This window comes from Mustelus asterias, unplaced genomic scaffold, assembly GCF_964213995.1.
Source record: "Mustelus asterias unplaced genomic scaffold, sMusAst1.hap1.1 HAP1_SCAFFOLD_834, whole genome shotgun sequence".
NCBI classification, from domain to species: domain Eukaryota; kingdom Metazoa; phylum Chordata; class Chondrichthyes; order Carcharhiniformes; family Triakidae; genus Mustelus; species Mustelus asterias.
Genome location: NW_027590780.1, coordinates 81,717 through 103,101, shown reverse-complemented (window position 1 = coordinate 103,101; position 21,385 = coordinate 81,717). Strand labels below are relative to the sequence as shown.

The window sequence follows — 21,385 nt, the reverse complement described above, 5'->3', positions numbered from 1 at the left end:
GACATTGGTTCCGACCGCCACCCCGGACCTTGAGATCTGACCACCACCCCGGACCTTGGTTCCGACCGCCACCTCGGACCATGGTTCCGACCGCCACCCCGGACCTTGGTTCCGACCGCCACCCCGGACCTTGGTTCAGACCGCCACCCCGGACCTTGGTTCCGACCGCCACCCCGGACCTTGGTTCCGACCGCCACCCCGGACATTGGTTCCGACCGCCAGCCCAGAGCTTGGTTCCGACCGCCACCCGGGACCTTGGTTCTGACCGCCACCCCGGATCTCGGTTCCGACCGCCACCCCGGACCTTGGTTCCGACCGCCACCCCGGACCTTGGTTCCGACCGCCACCCCGGACCTTGGTTCCGACCGCCACCCCGGACATTGGTTCCGACCGCCAGCCCAGAGCTTGGTTCCGACCGCCACCCGGGACCTTGGTTCTGACCGCCACCCCGGATCGCGGTTCCGACCGCCACCCCGGACCTTGGTTCCAACCACCAGCTCGGACATTGGTTCTGACCGCCACCCCGGACCTTGGTTCCGACTGCAACACCGGACCATCGTTTCGAACTCCACCCCGGACCTTGGTTGCGACCGCCACCCCGGACCTTGGTTGCGACCGCCACCCCGGACCTTGGTTGCGACCGCCACCCCGGACCTTGGTTGCGACCGCCACCCCGGACCTTGGTTGCGACCGCCACCCCGGACCTTGGTTGCGACCGCCACCCCGGACCTTGGTTGCGACCGCCACCCCGGACCTTGGTTGCGACCGCCACCCCGGACCTTGGTTGCGACCGCCACCCCGGACCTTGGTTGCGACCGCCACCCCGGACCTTGGTTGCGACCGCCACCCCGGACCTTGGTCCCGACCGCCGCCCCGCACCTTGGTCCCGACCGCCGCCCCGCACCTTGGTCCCGACCGCCGCCCCGCACCTTGGTCCCGACCGCCGCCCCGCACCTTGGTCCCGACCGCCGCCCCGGACCTTGGTCCCGACCGCCGCCCCGGACCTTGGTCCCGACCGCCGCCCCGGACCTTGGTCCCGACCGCCGCCCCGGACCTTGGTCCCGACCGCCGCCCCGGACCTTGGTCCCGACCGCCGCCCCGGACCTTGGTCCCGACCGCCGCCCCGGACCTTGGTCCCGACCGCCGCCCCGGACCTTGGTCCCGACCGCCGCCCCGGACCTTGGTCCCGACCGCCGCCCCGGACCTTGGTCCCGACCGCCGCCCCGGACCTTGGTCCCGACCGCCGCCCCGGACCTTGGTCCCGACCGCCGCCCCGGACCTTGGTCCCGACCGCCGCCCCGGACCTTGGTCCCGACCGCCGCCCCGGACCTTCGTCCCGACCGCCGCCCCGGACCTTGGTTCCGACCGCCGCCCCGGACCTTGGTTCCGACCGCCGCCCCGGACCTTGGTTCCGACCGCCGCCCCGGACCTTGGTTCCGACCGCCGCCCCGGACCTTGGTTCCGACCGCCGCCCCGGACCTTGGTTGCGACCGCCACCCCGGACCTTGGTTGCGACCGCCACCCCGGACCTTGGTTGCGACCGCCACCCCGGACCTTGGTTGCGACCGCCACCCCGGACCTTGGTTGCGACCGCCACCCCGGACCTTGGTTGCGACCGCCACCCCGGACCTTGGTTGCGACCGCCACCCCGGACCTTGGTTGCGACCGCCACCCCGGACCTTGGTTGCGACCGCCACCCCGGACCTTGGTTGCGACCGCCACCCCGGACCTTGGTTGCGACCGCCACCCCGGACCTTGGTTGCGACCGCCACCCCGGACCTTGGTTGCGACCGCCACCCCGGACCTTGGTTGCGACCGCCACCCCGGACCTTGGTTGCGACCGCCACCCCGGACCTTGGTTCCAACCGCGAGCCCAGACCGTGGTTCCGACCGCCATCCTGGACCTTTCTTCCGACCTGCACACCGGACCTTGGTTCCGACCGCCACCCCTGACATTGGTTCCGACCGCCACCCCGGACCTTGGTTCCGACCGCCACCCCGGACCTTGGTTCCGACTGCCACGCCGGACCGTGGTATCGACTGCCCCCCCGGACCTTGGTTCCGACCGCCACCCCGGACCTTAGTTCCGACCGCCACCTCGGACCTAGGTTCTGACGGCCACCTCCACCTTTGTTCCGACCGCCACCCCGGACCTTGGTTGCGACCGCCACCCCGGACCTTGGTTGCGACCGCCACCCCGGACCTTGGTTGCGACCGCCACCCCGGACCTTGGTTGCGACCGCCACCCCGGACCTTGGTTGCGACCGCCACCCCGGACCTTGGTTGCGACCGCCACCCCGGACCTTGGTTGCGACCGCCACCCCGGACCTTGGTTGCGACCGCCACCCCGGACCTTGGTTGCGACCGCCACCCCGGACCTTGGTTGCGACCGCCACCCCGGACCTTGGTTGCGACCGCCACCCCGGACCTTGGTTGCGACCGCCACCCCGGACCTTGGTTGCGACCGCCACCCCGGACCTTGGTTGCGACCGCCACCCCGGACCTTGGTTGCGACCGCCACCCCGGACCTTGGTTGCGACCGCCACCCCGGACCTTGGTTGCGACCGCCACCCCGGACCTTGGTTGCGACCGCCACCCCGGACCTTGGTTGCGACCGCCACCCCGGACCTTGGTTGCGACCGCCACCCCGGACCTTGGTTGCGACCGCCACCCCGGACCTTGGTTGCGACCGCCACCCCGGACCTTGGTTGCGACCGCCACCCCGGACCTTGGTTGCGACCGCCACCCCGGACCTTGGTTCCAACCGCGAGCCCAGACCGTGGTTCCGACCGCCATCCTGGACCTTTCTTCCGACCTGCACACCGGACCTTGGTTCCGACCGCCACCCCTGACATTGGTTCCGACCGCCACCCCGGACCTTGGTTCCGACCGCCACCCCGGACCTTGGTTCCGACTGCCACGCCGGACCGTGGTATCGACTGCCCCCCCGGACCTTGGTTCCGACCGCCACCCCGGACCTTAGTTCCGACCGCCACCTCGGACCTAGGTTCTGACGGCCACCTCCACCTTTGTTCCGACCGCCACCCCGGACCTTGGTTGCGACCGCCACCCCGGACCTTGGTTGCGACCGCCACCCCGGACCTTGGTTGCGACCGCCACCCGGACCTTGGTTGCGACCGCCACCCCGGACCTTGGTTGCGACCGCCACCCCGGACCTTGGTTGCGACCGCCACCCCGGACCTTGGTTGCGACCGCCACCCCGGACCTTGGTTGCGACCGCCACCCCGGACCTTGGTTGCGACCGCCACCCCGGACCTTGGTTGCGACCGCCACCCCGGACCTTGGTTGCGACCGCCACCCCGGACCTTGGTTGCGACCGCCACCCCGGACCTTGGTTGCGACCGCCACCCCGGACCTTGGTTGCGACCGCCACCCCGGACCTTGGTTGCGACCGCCACCCCGGACCTTGGTTCCGACCGCCACCCCGGACCTTGGTTCCGACCGCCACCCCGGACCTTGGTTCCGACCGCCACCCCGGACCTTGGTTCCGACCGCCACCACGGAACGTGGTTCCGACCGCCACCCCTGACATTGGTTCCGACCGCGAACCCGGACCTTGGTTCCCACCTTCAGCCCGGACCTTGGTTCCGACCGCCACCACGGACAATTCATCCGGACTTGGAGATTTATCCACTTATAAGGCTGTCAACACCCCCAATACCTTGTCCTTCCCTATGTCAATTTGCTCAAGAACCTCACAGTCTCTCTCCATGAATTCCATACCTTCATCCTCATTCTCTTGGGTGAAGATGGCTGTAAAGTATTCATTGAACAGTCTACCATTCTGGTAGAGGCAGCTGGGCATCCGCTCGAGGCAGCTGAGGGACTTCACTGCAGCATTCTGGGAGAAGTTGGCCCAGCAACATCAACTAACAAATTGGAAGTGGAAGATCCAGTGTCAAGGGCGGGAAACACTACATTAGTGTTTCCCGCCCTCCTTTCTCCTCTAACCAAAAAAAAAGGGCACTGCGAGGGGGTAAAAGTCAAGGGAAGAGTTTAATAAATTTTCTCAAATAACTTAATTGGTGACAGAAATGTCGGCCAGTGGGGTTCAGTGCTGCACTTGTGAGACATGAGAGATCCGTGACGCTTCCAGCGATTCGGACGACTACATCGGCAGGAAGTGCACGCAATTGCAGCTCCTTACAGACAGCATGGATAGGTTGGAGCACTTAGGAGCATGAAGGTGGCGGAAAGCGTCATAGACAGGTGTTTTAGTGATGTGGTGACAGGTAGATAGATGGGTGACCGCTAGAAGGGGCAGGCAGTCAGCGCAGGAATCGCCTGTGGTTGTCCCCCTCTCTAACAAGTATACCATTTGATGGGGATGGCCTATCAGGGGATAACAGCAGCAGCAGCCGGAGTAGTGGCTGACTCTGTTGTTAAGCAGGGAGGGACAAAGAGGACTGGAGTAATAGTTATAGGGGACTCTATAGTTAAGGGAATGGATAGGCACTTCTATGGACTTGAAAGAGACTCCAGGATGGTCTGTTGCCTCCCTGGTGCCAGGGTCCAGGATGTCTCTAAATGGGCAGAAAGCATTCTGAAGGAAGAGAGTGAACAGCCAGAGGTCGTGGTACATATTGGTACCAATGACACAGGGAGGAAGAGTGACGAGGTCCAGAAGCAGCAGTTTAGGGAGTTAGGTAGAAAGTTAAAATACAGGACCTCTCGGGTTGTAATCTCAGGATTACTCCCTCTGCCACGTGCCAGTGAGGCTAGAAACATTCAAGGAATGTTTGTCTGGAGCTCTGCATGACAACGTTCCGATGAGACAGGGGGGTGTTGGTAGGGTACGGGAACCGTGGTGCACGAAGGTTGTGATGAACCTGGTGAATAAGAAAAGAGAGGCGTACAGAAGGTTCAGAGAGCTAGGAGGTGTTAAGGATTTAGAGGAGTATACGGGATGTAGGAAGGAGCTTAAGAAGGAAATTAGGAGAGCGAGAAGGGGTCATGAGAAGGCCTTGGCGGGTAAGATTAAGGAGAATCCCAAGGCTTTCTACAAATATGTCAAGGGTAAAAGGATGAGATGTGAAGGCATAGGACCCTTAAAAGGTGAAGGGAGAAAAGTTTGTGCGGAACCGTTAGAAATGGCGGAGCTGCTTAATGAATACTTTACCTCGGTATTCACGGTGGAAAGGGATCTGGGTGGTTGTACTGCTGGTTTGCGGTGGACAGAAAGGATCGAGCATGTGGACATAAAGAAAGAGGATGTGTTGGAACTATTGAATGGCATCAAGGTTGGTAAGTCGCCGGGACCGGATGGGATGTACCCCAGGTTACTGTGGGAGGCGAGGGAGGAGATTGCGGAGCCTTTGGCGATGATCTTTGCATCGTCGATGGAGACGGGAGAGGTTCCGGAGGATTGGAGGATTGCAGATGTGGTCCCTATATTCAAGAAAGGGAACAGGGACAGCCCGGGAAATTACCGACCGGTGAGTCTAACCTCAGTGGTTGGTAAGTTGATGGAGAGGATCCTGAGAGACAGGATTTATAATCATCTAGAGAAGTTTAGTATGATCAAAAGTAGTCAGCACGGCTTTGTCAAGGGCAGGTCGTGCCTTACGAGCCTGGTTGAGTTCTTTGAAAATGTGACCAAACACATTGACGAAGGAAGAGCGGTGGATGTGGTCTATATGGACTTCAGCAAGGCGTTCGATAAGGTCCCCCATGCAAGACTTCTTGAGAAAGTGAGAGGGCATGGGATCCAAGGGGCTGTTGCCTTGTGGATCCAGAACTGGCTTGCCTGCAGAAGGCAGAGAGTGGCTGTGGAGGGGTCTTTCTCTGCATGGAGGTCAGTGACCAGTGGAGTGCCCCAGGGATCTGTTCTGGGACCCTTGCTGTTTGTCATTTTCATAAATGACCTGGATGAGGAAGTGGAGGGATGGGTTGGTAAGTTTGCTGACGACACCAAGGTAGGTGGTGTTGTGGATAGTTTGGAGGGATGTCAGAAGTTGCAGCGAGACATAGATAGAATGCAAGACTGGGCGGAGAAGTGGCAGATGGACTTCAACCCGGATAAGTGTGTGGTGATCCATTTTGGCAGATCCAATGGGATGAAGCAGCAGTATAATATGAAGGGTACCATTCTTAGCAGTGTAGAGGATCAGAAGGACCTTGGGGTCCGGGTCCATAGGACTCTTAAATCGGCCTCGCAGGTGGAGGATGCGGTCAAGAAGGCGTACGGCGTACTGGCCTTCATTAATCGAGGGATTGAGTTTAGGAGTCGGGAGATAATGCTGCAGCTTTATAGGACCCTGGTTAGACCCCACTTGGAGTACTGCGCGCAGTTCTGGTCACCTCATTACAGGAAAGATGTTGAAGCCATTGAAAGGGTGCAGAGGAGATTTACAAGGATGTTGCCTGGATTGGGGGGCATGCCTTATGAGGATAGGTTGAGGGAGCTTGGTCTCTTCTCCCTGGAGAGACGAAGGATGAGAGGTGACCTGATAGAGGTTTACAAGATGTTGAGAGGTCTGGATAGGGTAGACTCTCAGAGGCTATTTCCAAGGGCTGAAATGGTTGCTACGAGAGGACACAGGTTTAAGGTGCTGGGGGGTAGGTACAGAGGAGATGTCAGGGGTAAGTTTTTCACTCAGAGGGTGGTGGGTGAGTGGAATCGGCTGACGTCGGTGGTGGTGGAGGCAAACTCGTTGGGGTCTTTTAAGAGACTTCTGGATGAGTACATGGGATTTAATGGGATTGAGGGCTATAGATAGGCCTAGAGGTGGGGATGTGATCGGCGCAACTTGTGGGCCGAAGGGCCTGTTTGTGCTGTGGCTTTCTATGTTCTATGTTCTAAATAGCAAGATAGTACAGCTCAGCATGTGGCTAAGCAGCTGATGTAGGAGGAAGGGTTTCAGATATCTGGACCATTAGGATCTCTTCCGGGGCAGGTGGGACCTGTACAAGAAACATGGGTTGCATCTAAACTGGAGGGGCATAAATATTCCGGCCAGGAGGTTTGCTAGTGCCACACGGGAGGATTTAAACTAGTTTGGCAGGGGGGTGAGAACCAAAGCAAAGGTAAATTAACTGAAGGGGAATTAGACAGCAGGGCCAGTTAGATTCGGAAGAAGAGTAGGCAGGGTGTGTTTGATGATCAAAGAGGGTCTGTGGACTGAAGTGCATTTGCTTCAGTGCAAAAAATGTAACAGGTAACGCAGATTAATTTAGAACTTGGATTAATACTTGGAACTATGATGTTGTTGCCATTACAGAGACTTGGTTAAGGGAAGGACAGGATTGGCAGCTTAACGTTCCAGGATACAGATGTTTCAGGCGGGATGGAGAGAAATATAAAAGGGGTGGGGGAGTTCCACTACTGGTTAGTCACAACGTTGGGGGTTTACAATAGGCCTCCCAATAGCCAGCGGGAGATAGAGGAACAGATATGTAGGCAGATTTTGGCAAGGTGTAAAAGTAACAGGGTTGTTGTGGTGGGTGATTTTAATTTCCCTTTTATTGACTGGGACTCACTTAGTGCTAGGAGCGTGGATGGGGCACATATTGTAAAGAGCAACCAGGAAGGCTTCATGAAACAGAGTGAAGATAATCCAACTAGGGAAGGGGCTGTACAGGACCTGGTATTGGGGAATGAGCCTGGCCAGGTGGTCGACGTTTCTGTAGGGGAGCAGTTTGGGAACAGCGACCACAATTCAGTAAACTTTAAGGGACTGATGGATAAAGATAAGTGTAGTCCTCAAGTTAAGGTGCTAAATTGGGGGAAGGCTAATTACGACAATTTTAGGCAGGAACTGAAGAATGTAGATTGGGCAGATATTTGAGGGCAAATCAACATCTGGCATGTGGGAAGCTTTCAAGTGTAAGTAGATAAGAATTCAGGATCGGCACATTCCTGTAAGGATGAAGGATAAGTATGGCAAGTTTCGGGAACCTTGGATAACGAAAGATATTGTGAGCCGAGTCAAAGAGATAAAAGGAAGCATTTGTCAAGGCTAGGAGGCTGGGAACACACAAAGCAAGTGTGGAAAACGAGGAAAGCAAGGAGTCAGGAGGGGTAAAAGGGGTGGTGAAAATTCATGGGCCAGCAGGATTCAGGAAAATTGCAAGGCTTCTTAAACAAATATAAAGAGCAAGAAGACAGCCAGGGAGAGGCTTGGCTCACTCAAGGACAGGGGAGGGAACCTGAGCGTGGAGCCTGAGGAAATGGGCGGGGTATTAAATGAGTACTTTGCGACAATATTCACCAAAGAGAAGGACTTGGTGGATGATGAGTCGGGAGAAGGGTGTTTACGTAGTTTGGGTCATGTTGAGATGAAAAAGGAGGAGGCATTGCGGTTTTTAAGAAGCATTAAGGTTTGCAGGGCCTGATGGGATATACCCCAGAATACTGAGAGAGGCAAGGGAGGAAATTGCTGGGGCCTTTAAGGAAAATCTTCGTATCCTCACTGGCTACAGGAGAGGTCCCAGATGATTGGAGAATAGCCAATGTTGCTCTATTTGTTTATCTCTTCCTATTTCTCCACCTCCATCTATTCAGCTAACTTTACTCATTCTGCTTTCTCTATGCATTTCGACATCTCTCGCTCCTTCTCTATCTCTATCAATTTTACTAACTCCTTTTATCTTTATCTCGATTTCTCCATCTCCTATTTAGGAGGTTATCTATTTAACAAACCTTATCACTTTCTTTTCCCCCATTCATTTTAAAGTCATTTGTTATTTCTTCAAAGAATCACTGGAGTTTCGAATTGAGAACAGGTTTGGGAACCTGCCACCGGCTTTAGTTTTTTGTGGATCCATCGTGATGTCTTTATTGCTGATGACATCGCCCAGGAAGCAAAATGGTGTTCTGGAGAAGTCACACTTCTCATTTAACATTAGCAGTAGGCTCTCTAAGGCTGCTGTGAATCTCTGTTGTACTGTGAACCAATACATCATCCACATAGGAAAGGAACCCTGAAAGGCCCTGCAAAATGGGCACCATGCTTTGAAGTATTTCTAGTTCAGAATTGATTTCAAATTGCGAAGGCTAAAGTAGAATCTGCCAAAGTGGGTAATAAATGTGTTCAGCAGCCTGGATCTTTCTGCATGGGGATGTTGCCACAAACCACAGCTTTGAAAAGTTTGAGAGTTCAGTCAGGCCTTCATCCACTGAGGGCAAGGGATGTACCTCACTGGTATGGTGTTATTTCACTGTGTAAGGTTGATTCAAATACTTTGACAACATCCTGCATGGCAGGCTAGTCTGGAAGGTTAGGTCACATGGGATCCAGGGAAAGCTAGCTAATTGGATTCAAGATTGGCTTGATGGTAGGAAGCAGAGGGTGATGGTTGAAAATTGTTTCTCGGACTGGAGGCCTGTGACCAGTGGCATGCCTCTGGTGTTGGGACCCTTGTTAATCGTTATTTATACAAATGATTTGTATGTGAATGTACAAGGCATGGTTCGTAAGTTTGCGGATGATACTAAATTAGGAGGTATTGTTGATGGCAAAGAAGGTTATCAAAAATTACAGGGGGATCTTGATCAGTTAGGGAAGGTGGCTGAGGATTGGCAAATGGATTTCGATACAGATAAGTGTGAGGTGTTGCATTTTGGAAAGTCAAACTAGGATAGGACTTATACAGTGAATGGTAGGGCCCTGGGGAGTGTTGAATAACAGAGGGACCTAGAAGTACAAGTACATAGTTTGTTGAAAGCGGCGTCACAGGTAGACAGGGCGGTGAAAAAGGCATTTGGCACACTGGCCTTCATCAGTCAGAGCATTGAGTATAGGAGTTGGGACATTGTGTTACAGTTGTGTAAGTTGTTGGTGAGGCCGCACTTGGGAGTATTGTGTACAGTTTTGGTCACCCTGTTATAGGAAAGACATTGATAAACTGGAAAGAACATAGAACATAGAACATAGAAAAAATACAGCACAAACAGGCCCTTCGGCCCACAAGTTGCGCCGGTCGTGTCCCCACCTACCTAGGCTTATAAAAGAGTGCAAAGAAGATTTATGAGGATGTTGCCAAGGACCAATGGGTCTGAGTTATAGGGAGAGGTTGGCCAGGCTAGGACTTTTTCTTGGAACGGAGGAGAATGAGGGGTGACTTTATTGCGGTGTATAAAATCATGAGGGACATAGATAGGATGTACATACATAGTCATTTTCCCAGGGAAGGGGAATTGAAAACTAAAGGATGTAGGTTTACGGTGAGAGGGGAAAGATTTAAAAGGGACCTGAGGGGCAACTTCTTCACGTAGAGGGTGGTGCGTACATGGAATGAGCTGCCAGAGAAAGGTGTATGAGGCAGGTACAATAGCAACATTTAAAAAGCATTTGGTAAGTACTTGGTTGGGAAAGTTAGAGGGATATGGGCCAAACGTGGGCAGTTGGGACTAGCTGGGAGGGCATCATGGTCAGCATAGACCAGTTGGGCTGAAGGGCCTGTTTCTGCACTGTATTACTCTATTCCACGGGAACGGAAAGAACTTTTTCAGTGAGTAATCTGATGCATGTAAGGAACTTTGGGGATGGTCCCAGATGGGTCCTTGGGATCATTATTTTACCAGAAAACAGGATCAGTATCTTACCCGGTCAAAGTTCACGGTAAAACCCTAAAGGACCAGCTCAGCGGCAGGGACTCCTTGCCCGAGCTGCCCCTCCACCGGCCATGGAAATAGCCACTGCCAGTGCCAGCCCTCAGCTTACTCCAAATTGGCCCCTCTGGATAGTGAAAGTATGGTCTCGGAGATGGAGGGTGAAGAAGTGAATCTCTGGGCTGAAGTGGAATCTGAGGAGGAACCTGCTTCAGTAACTCTGTGATGCTTTCTCCTAAAAGGATCCCCTGTTCGGTTTACACTGCCTGACCCAGAAGGACCTCCACCGAGCGATAGGCACCGAAAAGGAGCTTCTCACAGCGGGGATGTTGGAGGAGTCAGGGACCTAAAGGGGCAGGGTGGGGTGTTATGATGACTACGAAGGCTATGGGGGATCATCAATAGATATCCCATGGCCTGTGTGGAGTAAGAGCTGCCTTATTGAGCAAGCAGAGGCTTGCCCCATGGGAAGCAGCCAGTGTTGTAAGAATGATAACATGTTGTGAGGGTCAGCTGAACAGGCAGACAATGTAATCATTGGCATTATGGTGTGGTGGTCAGCTGACTCGGTATAAATAGAAAGCAGCTGGGGATTGGAGGGAGCATTTGTGGCCTGAGTGGTGGTGTTTCTGCTGGCTCTCTGTAACAGTAAATGTTTTGTCATTCCCTTGCCTTTTCCTTGCATACCTACATTTTTTTCCTCTTCATATGATTTAATTCTCTTTTGAATGACAAGACTGAATCTACCTATAGCCCACTGTCAGACTCATTCCGACCACTCCGGTCATGATTGCTTCTTTTGCCAAACACCTTAAACTGGTTTACTCTGGTCCTCCTTCCACTAATGGGAAAAATATTTTCCGCATCTACTTCAGACCTTCTCCTCTTCAATCTATGCTTGAAATTAAAGTTCACCTCTGATTCTTGGAAATATTTTCTGCAGTCTAAATTTTATCAGCACTTCCTTGCTTTAGTACTCGAGGTGCCTGTTTAGACTGCACAGGATCTCAATCGGCCCGATCACCTGTATCCCAGCTCCCTCTGTTCACTGTCAATTCCACATATCACTTGACCATCATTTTGCTGAGCTTTTTATGTTGTTTTGAACTCATTTTTTCACTCTCTTTTCATGTTGTTTTGAACTTTGGATGGCACAGTGGTTAGCACTGCTGCCTCACATCGTCAGGGACCCAGGTTCAATTCCTGGTTTGGGTCACTGTCTGTGTGGAGTTTGCATGTTCTCCCCACGTCTGCATGGGTTTCCCCCGGATGCTCCGGTTTCCTCCCACAGACTGAAGGATGTGCTGGTTAGGTGCATTGACCCGAATAGGCGCTGGAATGTGGCAACTAGGGGAATTTCACAGTAACTTCATTGCAGTGTTAATGTAAGCCTTACTTGTGGCTAATAAATAAACTTTCACTTTTAACTTTAACAGTTCAATGTTGCGGAATGTTCCCTTCTCACTCACTCCCCGTACTCCTTGTCAGTATCACAGCATCATCTCTACAGTGCAGAGGGAGGCAATTTGGCCCATCGAGCCTGCATCAACAACTATCCCACCCCATCCCTGTAACCCCATATTTACCCTGCTAATTTCCCTGACACTAAGGGGCAATTAAGCATAGCCAATCCACCTACCCTGGGGATTTCCACAGTAACTTCACTGAAGTGTTAATGTAAGCCTACTTGTGACAATAATAAATAAACTTTAAAACGTTATCTTTGGAGTGTGGGAGGAAACCGACGCAAGCACGGGGAGAATGTGTGTCTGCAGTTTGCAGTGACCCGGGCGCTGTGAGGCAACAATGCTAAGCACCGTGCATCCCATGTTTACTGCTCAGTGTTCCCTAACTATCCTCCATCTCCCCTCCAATTCCCCATTGGCATCCAGGGCACAGCAGCTCATGTACCAGGCGCCCGCAAATGACATCATTTCCGCTCAACTGACGCGGCCTGGTGGATGATGTATTTCCGGTTCCGGTGACCGTTATTTTGATGCTGCTTCAGGCGCCAAATCCAAACGAGAGTAGCACCGAGTGAAGCAGAAAGAAAGCGAGGGAGACCGGGAGAGGGAGACAGGGTGAGGCAGCGGCACCGGGAGAGGGAGACAGGGTGAGGCAGCGGCACGGGAGAGGGAGCGGCACCGGGAGAGGGAGACAGGGTGAGGCAGCGGCACCGGGAGAGGGAGACAGGGTGAGGCAGCGGCACGGGAGAGGGAGACAGGGTGAGGCAGCGGCACGGGAGAGGGAGCGGCACCGGGAGAGGGAGACAGGGTGTGGCAGCGGGAGAGGGAGACAGGGTGAGGCAGCGGCACGGGAGAGGCAGCGGCACGGGAGAGGGAGACAGGGTGAGGCAGGGGGAGAGGGAGACAGGGTGAGGCAGCGGCACGGGAGAGGGAGACAGGGGGAGAGGGAGACAGGGTGAGGCAGAGGGAGACAGGGTGAGGCAGGGGGAGAGGGAGACAGGGTGAGGCAGGGGGAGAGGGAGACAGGGTGAGGCAGGGGGAGAGGGAGACAGGGTCAGGCAGGGGGAGAGGGAGACAGGGTGAGGCAGGGGGAGAGGGAGACAGGGTGAGGCAGGGGGAGAGGGAGACAGGGTGAGGCGGGGGAGAGGGAGACAGGGTGAGGCAGGGGGAGAGGGAGACAGGGTGAGGCAGGGGGAGAGGGAGACAGGGTGAGGCAGGGGGAGAGGGAGACAGGGTGAGGCAGGGGGAGAGGGAGACAGGGTGAGGCAGGGGGAGAGGGAGACAGGGTGAGGCAGGGGGAGAGGGAGACAGGGTGAGGCAGGGGGAGAGGGAGACAGGGTGAGGCAGGGGGAGAGGGAGACAGGGTGAGGCAGGGGGAGAGGGAGACAGGGTGAGGCAGGGGGAGAGGGAGACAGGGTGAGGCAGGGGGAGAGGGAGACAGGGTGAGGCAGGGGGAGAGGGAGACAGGGTGAGGCAGGGGGAGAGGGAGACAGGGTGAGGCAGGGGGAGAGGGAGACAGGGTGAGGCAGGGGGAGAGGGAGACAGGGTGAGGCAGGGGGAGAGGGAGACAGGGTGAGGCAGGGGGAGAGGGAGACAGGGTGAGGCAGGGGGAGAGGGAGACAGGGTGAGGCAGGGGGAGAGGGAGACAGGGTGAGGCAGGGGGAGAGGGAGACAGGGTGAGGCAGGGGGAGAGGGAGACAGGGTGAGGCAGGGGGAGAGGGAGACAGGGTGAGGCAGGGGGAGAGGGAGACAGGGTCAGGCAGGGGGAGAGGGAGACAGGGTCAGGCAGGGGGAGAGGGAGACAGGGTCAGGCAGGGGGAGAGGGAGACAGGGTCAGGCAGGGGGAGAGGGAGCACTGACTGTAGCCATGGCAGGGGAGATGATTTCGGTCGGGGAGGATGGGGACAGGGGCGGTCAGTGGGCAGAGGAGGAAAGCTCTCCCAGCCGGTCATGGTGTTTTCTGTGGATTTCTCTCCTATGAAAGCAGTGCAGCCAGAGTCACGGAACTGATTCCAGGCTGAGCTTGGTGTTTGCACAGCGACGGTGGGGGCGGATATGGGGGCAGCCAGCAAAGTGGAGTTAAACCACAATCACAACAACCATCATTGATCAAACGGGTAGAGCAGGCTCAAAGGGCAGAATGGCCTACTGCTCCTAAATCCTCTGCACCTATTTCTGCAACATTCCACACATTTTATAATTTATATATCGATTTATACTTTTCAACTGTTCCAAATTAGACTTTCATATTCTGACTAGAACGACTAGTAATGTTACAGTTAAAGAAGTACTGTTGTAGTAAAAAATAGTAATTTGACCACATGTTTTTCAGACCACTCCTAATGGAATCATAGAATCTACAGTGCAGAAGTAGCCATTTAGCCCTTCGAGTCTGCACTGACCACAATCCCACCCAGGCTCTATCCCCATAACCCCATGCATTTTACCTAACTAGCCCCCTTGACACTAGGGCAATTTAGCATAGCCAATTCACCTAACCTGCACATCTTTAGACTGGGAGGAAACCCATGCAGACACGGGGAGAGTGTGCAAATGCTGCACAGACAGTGACCTGGGTCCCTGGTGCTGTGAGGCAACAGTGCTAGCCACTGTGCTGCCCATAGTGGCAGAATTGTGAGGAAGCACGGTATGTTTGTACGCAAAGTAACTTTCATAGTTTGTTTAGGGTTTAACAGTGAAAATTCTTTATATTTCAGTTCAAAGCAGCAAAATGAATCATAGTTCCAACAGCCACAGAGCATTGCAGCCTCACAGGATTAGTGAGGCCACCAGATATGGGCTGATAACACCTCAGAGGTATGTCCAACACCTTGTTTTGCTATAGGTGTACAAGGTGAATTTTACAGATGGAAACCACCACATTGGAAGAGAACATAAGTAGGTATAGGAGGAGACCATTTCGCCCCTCCAACTTGTTCTGCCATTCAATTTTTTAAAATTCTTACTTGGGATGTGGTTCTCCTGGCAAGGCCAGTATTTATGACGTTGACCAGATGGTGATGAGCTGCCGCCTTAAACTGCTGCAGTTTATGTGCTGGAAGGAGGGACGTTTGAGGCAGTAGCCTAGCGGTAAAGATCCATTTTGATTTGTGGCACATTACGAACAAATCTTGCAGCTCAAGCTGCGCTTCCATGAGGTGCTGTGGGCCATCAGCAGCATAATTGTATACTGCTGCAATCTGCAACCTCATGACCTGACATATTCCCCGATCTATCATTATCGCCAAGGGTTGTGGGACCTGCAGTTCATGGTTTGATTTGATTTATTATTGTCGCATGTATTAGTATACAGTGAAACGTATTGTTTCCCGTGCGCTAAACAGACAATATACCATACATAGAGAAGGAAAGGAGAGAGTGCAGAATGTAGTGATACATTATAGCGAGGGTGTAGAGAAAGATCAACTTAATGCAAGGTAGTTCCATTCAGAAGTCTGACAGCAGCAGAGAAGAAGCTGTTTTTGAGTCGGTTGGCACGTGTCTTCAGACTTTTGTAACTTTTTCCTGATGGAAGAAGGTGGAAGAGAGAATGTCCGGGGTGCGTGGGGTCCTTAATTATGCTGGCTGCTTTTTCGAGGCTGTGGGAAGTGTAGACAGAGTCAATCAATGGGAGGCTGGTTTGTGTGATGGATTGGGCTACATTCACGGCCGTTTGTAGTTTCTTGTGGTCTTGGGCAGAGCAGGAGCCATACCAAGCTGTCATACAGACAGAAAGAATGTTTTCCATGGTGTTTCAGTGGAAGTTGGTAAGAGTTGTAGCGGACATGTCAAATTTGCTTAATCTTCTGAGAAAGGAGAGGCGTTGGTGGGCTTTCTTAACTATAGTGTCGGCATGGGGGCACCAGGACAGGTTGTTGGTAATCTGGACACCTAAAAACTTGAAGCTCTCGAACATTTCTACTTCGACCCATTGTTGTAGACGGGCACGCCCTCCACTATGCTTCCTGAAGTCACTGACTATCTCCTTCATTTTGTTGACTTTGAGGGAGAGATTCAACAGATTCTCTATCTCTTTCCTGTACTCCTTCTCATCATTGTTTGAGATCCGACCCACAATGGTGGTGTCATCAGCAAACTTGAAAATGATATTGGCGGGGAATTTGGCCACATAGTCAGAGGTGTTTAAGGAGTATAGTAAGGGGCTGAGAACACCGACTTTGCGGAGCACCGGTGTTGACGATGATTGTGGAGCAGTTGTTGTTGCCTATCCTTACTGATTGCGGACTGTGGGTTAGGAAGTTCGGGATCCAGTTGCAGAGGGAGGAGCCGAGCCCCAGGCCACGAAGTTTGGGGATGAGTCTCGTAGGAATAATGGTGTTAAAGGCTAAGCTGTAGTCTATGAATGGGAGTCTGATCTAGGTGTTCAAGGGTTGAATGTAGGGCCAGGGAGATGGCGTCTGCTGTAGACCTGTTGCAGCGGCAGGTCAACTGCAGTGGATCCAGGCGATCTGGGATGCCAGAATTGATTCGTGCCATAACTAACATTTTAAAGCACTTCATGATGATGGATGTCAGAGCCACCGGATGATAGTCATTAAGGCACAGTGTCTGGCTTTTCTTTGGTACTGGGATGATGGTCGTCCTCTTGAAGCAGATAGGGACCTCAGGTTAATGTAAAGAGAGGATGAAGATGTCTGCGAATACCCCGCCAACTGGCCCGCGCAGGATCTGACTGCTCGTCCGGGTACCCCATGCGGGCCAGTTGCTTTCTGTGGGTTGACTTTTGAGAAGGCTGCTCTGATGTCTGCAATGGTGACCTCGGAGTCAGGTCCATTCGGGGTGGAGGACGTGCTCTCGCTGACCACTTGCTCAAAACAGGCATAGAATACATTGAGCTCATCAGGGAGGGGTGCATTGGAGCCGGTGATTTTATCTGCCTTCATCTTGTAGCCTGTTATGTCTTGCAGACCTTGCCATTGTCAAACATAGACATGGAAACCCTACAGCACAGAAAGAGGCCATTCGGCCCATCGAGTCTGCACCGACTACAATCCCACCCAGGCCCTACCCCCATATCCCTACATATTTACCCAATAATCCCTCTAACCTATGCATCTCAGGACACGAAGGGCAATTTTAGCATGGCCAATCAACCTAACCAGCAGATCTTTGGACTGTGGGAGGAAACCGGAGCACCCGGAGGAAACCCACACAGACACGAGGAGAATGTGCAAACTCCACACAGACAGTGACCCAAGCCGCGAATCGAACCCAGGTCTCTGGAGCTGTGAAGCAGCAGTGCTAACCACTGTGCTACCGTGTCGTTGGAGTCCATGTGGCTAGTCTGGGATTATAGCTTGGTCCAGAACTGTCTTTTGACATCTTTGTAGATTATATCTGGCTTCTTTGTATAGATGTGGAGATGCTGGCGTTGGACTGGGGACTGTGTCTTTATATGCCCTGTTTGTGGACAGAACTCCCACTTACCTGACGAAGGAGCAGTGCTCCGAAAGCTAGTGGTTTTTGCTACCAAATAAACCTGTTGGACTTTAACCTGGTGTTGTGAGACTTCTTACGTTCTTTGTATAGGTCAGCCTGACTTGAACATCTCAGACCTGGGCTTCAGCAGGCAGTGGTGTTCACCCATGGTTTCTGGTTGGGAAACATGTGGATTTGCTTCTTTGGCATAGTCTTCTACATACTTACTAATGAGGTCAGTTACTGTTGTGGCGTACCCGTTCAGGCTGGTTGCAGAGTTTTAAAATACTGACCAGTCTACTAACTCTAAGCAGTCCCGTAGGAGATCATCCGATTCCTCAGACTAACATCGCACGACTTTCTTTGATGGATTCTCCTGTTTTTGTTTTTGCCTGGGAGCAGGAGCACAGCCTTGTGGCCTGATTTACCAAAGTCTGTGTGGGCAATAGAGTGGGAGGCATGTTTGATATTTCTGTAGCAGTGGTCTGGTATAATTGGGCCTCTGGTGGAACAGGAAACATATTGGTGGTATCTTGGTAGCTCTTGAGCTTGGCCTGATTGAAGTCCCCGGCCACAATGAACAAGGCCTCGGGATGCTTTGTCTCAAGGCAATTTGAGGTGGTGAGTGAAGGAGAGCATGAAAGGAGCAGTATCTGGACTGGTAACTCAGACCCAGAGTAATGTTTTGGGGACTCTCAATTCCATTGGAGATTCAAATCCCACCAGGGCAGGTGGTAAATTTAAATTGAATTAAAAAAAGTCTGGAATTAAAAGTCCAACGATGATCATGACACCATTGTCGTAAATAGCCATCTGGTTCACTAATCGAAAGCTGTGGAGACCAAATCACAATGTATTCAAGAAAGAGATTTTTTTAGATTTTAAAGGCATCAAGGGGTATGGGGAGAAAATGGGAATTGAGATGATCAACCATGATCATGTTGAATGAATGTCTGTTAATGAAGGAAATCTGCCATTTTTACTGGTCTGGTCTGCATGTGACTCCAGAATCTTAGCAATGTGGTTGACTCTTCATTGCTCTCTGAAATGGCCTAGCAAGCCACTCACTTCAAGGATAATTAGGGTGGACAGCAAATGCTGGCCCAGAACACTGCAAAGGTTATGTGCCTGAACAAGATTCTACCAATGGCATTGAAGAATTGTGCTCCAGAACTAATTGTGTCCTTTGCCAACTGCAAGACCGGAATTTACACCGCTCTGTGGAAAATTCGCCAGGTATATTGAAAGACAGGATCTATAGGCATTTAGAGATACAAGGACTGATTAGCGACAGTCAGCATGGCTTTGTGAGTGGAAAATCATGTCTCTCAAATTTGATTGAGTTTTTGAAGGGGTAACCAAGAAGATAGATGAGGGCAGTGCAGTTGATGTTGTCTACATGGACTTTAGCAAGGCCTTTGACAAGATACCACATGGTAGGTTGTTGCATAAGGTTAAATCTCATGGGATCCAGGGTGAGGTATCTAAATGGATACAAAATTGGCTTTTTGACAGAAGCCAGAGGGTGGTTGTAGAGAGTTGTTTTTCAAACTGGAGGTCTGTGACCAGCGGTGTGCCTCAGGGATCACTGCTGGGCCCACTGTTATTTGTCATTTATATTAATGATTTGGATGAGAATATAGGAGGCATGGTTAGTAAGTTTGCAGATGACACCAAGATTGGTGGCATAGCGGACAGTGAAGAAAGTTATCTCTGATTGCAACGGGATCTTGATCAATTGGGCCAGTGGACTGACGAATGGCAGGTGGAGTTTAATTTAGATAAATGCGAGGTGATGCATTTTGGTAGATTGAACCAGGGCAGGACTTACTCAGTTAATGTAGGGCGTGGGGAGAGTGACATAACAGAGAGGTCTAGGGGTACATGTTCATAGCTCCTTTGAAAGTGGAGTCACAGGTGGACAGAGTGGTGAAGAAGGCATTCGGCATGTTTGGTTTCATCGGTCAAAACATTGAATACAGGAGTTGGGATGTCTTGTTGAAGTTGTACAAGACATTGGTAAGGCCACACTTGGAATACTGTGTGCAGTTCTGGTCACCCTATTATAGAAAGGATATTATTAAACTAGAAAGAGTACAGAAAAGATTTACCAGGCTGCTACTGGGACTTGATGCTTTGAGTTATAAGGAGAGGCTGAATCGACTGGGACTTTTTTCTCTGGAGCATAGGAGGCTGAGGGGTGATCTCATAGAGGTCTATAAAATAATGAAGGACACAGATCAGCTTAGTTAATATCTTTTCCCAAAGGTAGGGGAGTCTAAAACTAGAGGGCATAGGTTTAAGGTGAGGGGAGAGATACAAAAGTGCCCAGAGGGGCAATTTTTTCTCAGAGGGTGGTGAGTGTCTGGAACAAGGTGCCAGAGGTAGTAGTAGAGGCGGGTACAATTTTGTCTTTTAAAAAGCATTTAGATAGTTACATGGATAAGATGGGTATAGAGGGATATGGGCCAAAAGCGGGTAATTGGGATTAGCTTAGGGGTTTTAAAAAAAAAGGTGGCATGGACAAGTTGGGCCGAAGGGCCTGTTTCCATGCTGTAAGCCTCTATGACATTGTCCAGAAAAAGGACAAATCTGACACAGCCAATTTTTGCTTCATCAGTCAAAAAACAGAACAGTACAGCACAAAAACAGGCCCTTCGGTCCACCAACCCTGCACTGACAGGTGATGCCTTTCTAAAGACCTTTTACCCCTACAGTGTCCATGTCCCTCTATTCTCTGCCTATTCATTTGCCTGTCAAGATGCCTCTTAAACGTTGCTATTGTATCGGCTTCTGCCACCTCCTCTGGCAGCACATTCCAGGCACTTGCCACCCTCTGTAAAAGAAAACTTGCCTCTTGCATCTCCTTTAAACTTTTTCCCCTTTTACCTTCAAACTGTATCCCTTGGTAATGCCGTTTCTACCCTGGGAAAAAGATTCCGACTATCCATCTTATCCATGCCCCTCATAATTTTGTAAACTTCTATTTGGTCTATTGAGTACAAGAATTGGGAAATCATGTTGCAACTTTTTAAAAACTTGGTTAGGCTGCATTTGGAGTACTGTATGCAGTTCAGGTCACCACACTACCAGAAGGACGCGGAAACTTTGGAGAGAGTGCAAAGAAGGTCCACCAGGATTTTGCCTGGTCTCGAGGGTGTTGACTATGAGAAGAGGTTAAATAAACTGGAATTGTTTTCACTGTAAAGATGGAGGCTGGGGGGAGCCCTGATAGAGGTCTACAAGGTTGAGAGGCATTGGCAGGGTGGATAGTTGAGCTTTTTCCGAAGGGTGGAAACGTTAATTACAGGGGCACAGGTTCAAGGTGAGATGGGGAAAGTTTAAGGGAGATGTGCGGAGGAAGGTTTTCTCACTGAATGTGGTGGGTACCTGGAGAAGTTGGTGGAAGCAACATTAAGAGGAGGCAGCTGGATGGGTACATTAATAAGGAAGAAATAGAGGGATACGGACTGAGTAAGGGCAGAAGGTTTTTCTTTGGTTTACCATGATTGGCATAGACTTGGGCCAAAGGGCCTGTTCCTGTGCTGTACTTTTCTTCGTTTGTCCCCCCTCAGTCCCTGACGTTCAAATGAAAACAAACCAAGGTTGTCCAATGTCTGCTCATAGCTAATACCCTCCAAATCAGGCAACATCCTGGTAAAACGTTTTCTGTACCCTTTCCAAAGGCTCGTCTACTTTCTGGCCTATTATCGAGTCTACTCTTGATCATCAGCAAACTGATGTCGACCGTGCTATTGAGCAGAATGTACTCGGCAAAAATGGGAGACAGAGCTGTGATGAATTTGAGCTTATTGTTGAGTCCAGGGCTGTAAAATGCCGAATCAGAAAATGTGGTGCTCTTCCTCCAGCTTGCTTCGGGCTTCACCAGAACATTGCAGGAGGCAGA

General features: G+C 52.2%; 1 protein-coding gene across 2 annotated transcripts in view; it reads left to right on the top strand.

The window, feature by feature from the left end:
- Nucleotides 1–12,551: 12,551 nt before the first annotated feature.
- The window catches only part of LOC144487483 (kinetochore protein NDC80 homolog), a 31,733-nt gene continuing 22,899 nt past the window's right edge, over nucleotides 12,552–21,385 (top strand). Inside the window, exons 1-2 of one of the 2 annotated variants that reach the window (XM_078205576.1) lie at nucleotides 12,552–12,654; nucleotides 14,757–14,856. In XM_078205576.1, the coding sequence (XP_078061702.1) occupies nucleotides 14,771–14,856 (86 nt within the window). In that variant the 5' untranslated portion in view covers nucleotides 12,552–12,654; nucleotides 14,757–14,770. Of the gene's footprint in view, nucleotides 12,687–14,756; nucleotides 14,857–21,385 lie in introns of both variants that reach the window. The other variant, XM_078205577.1, reaches the window with a different exon arrangement.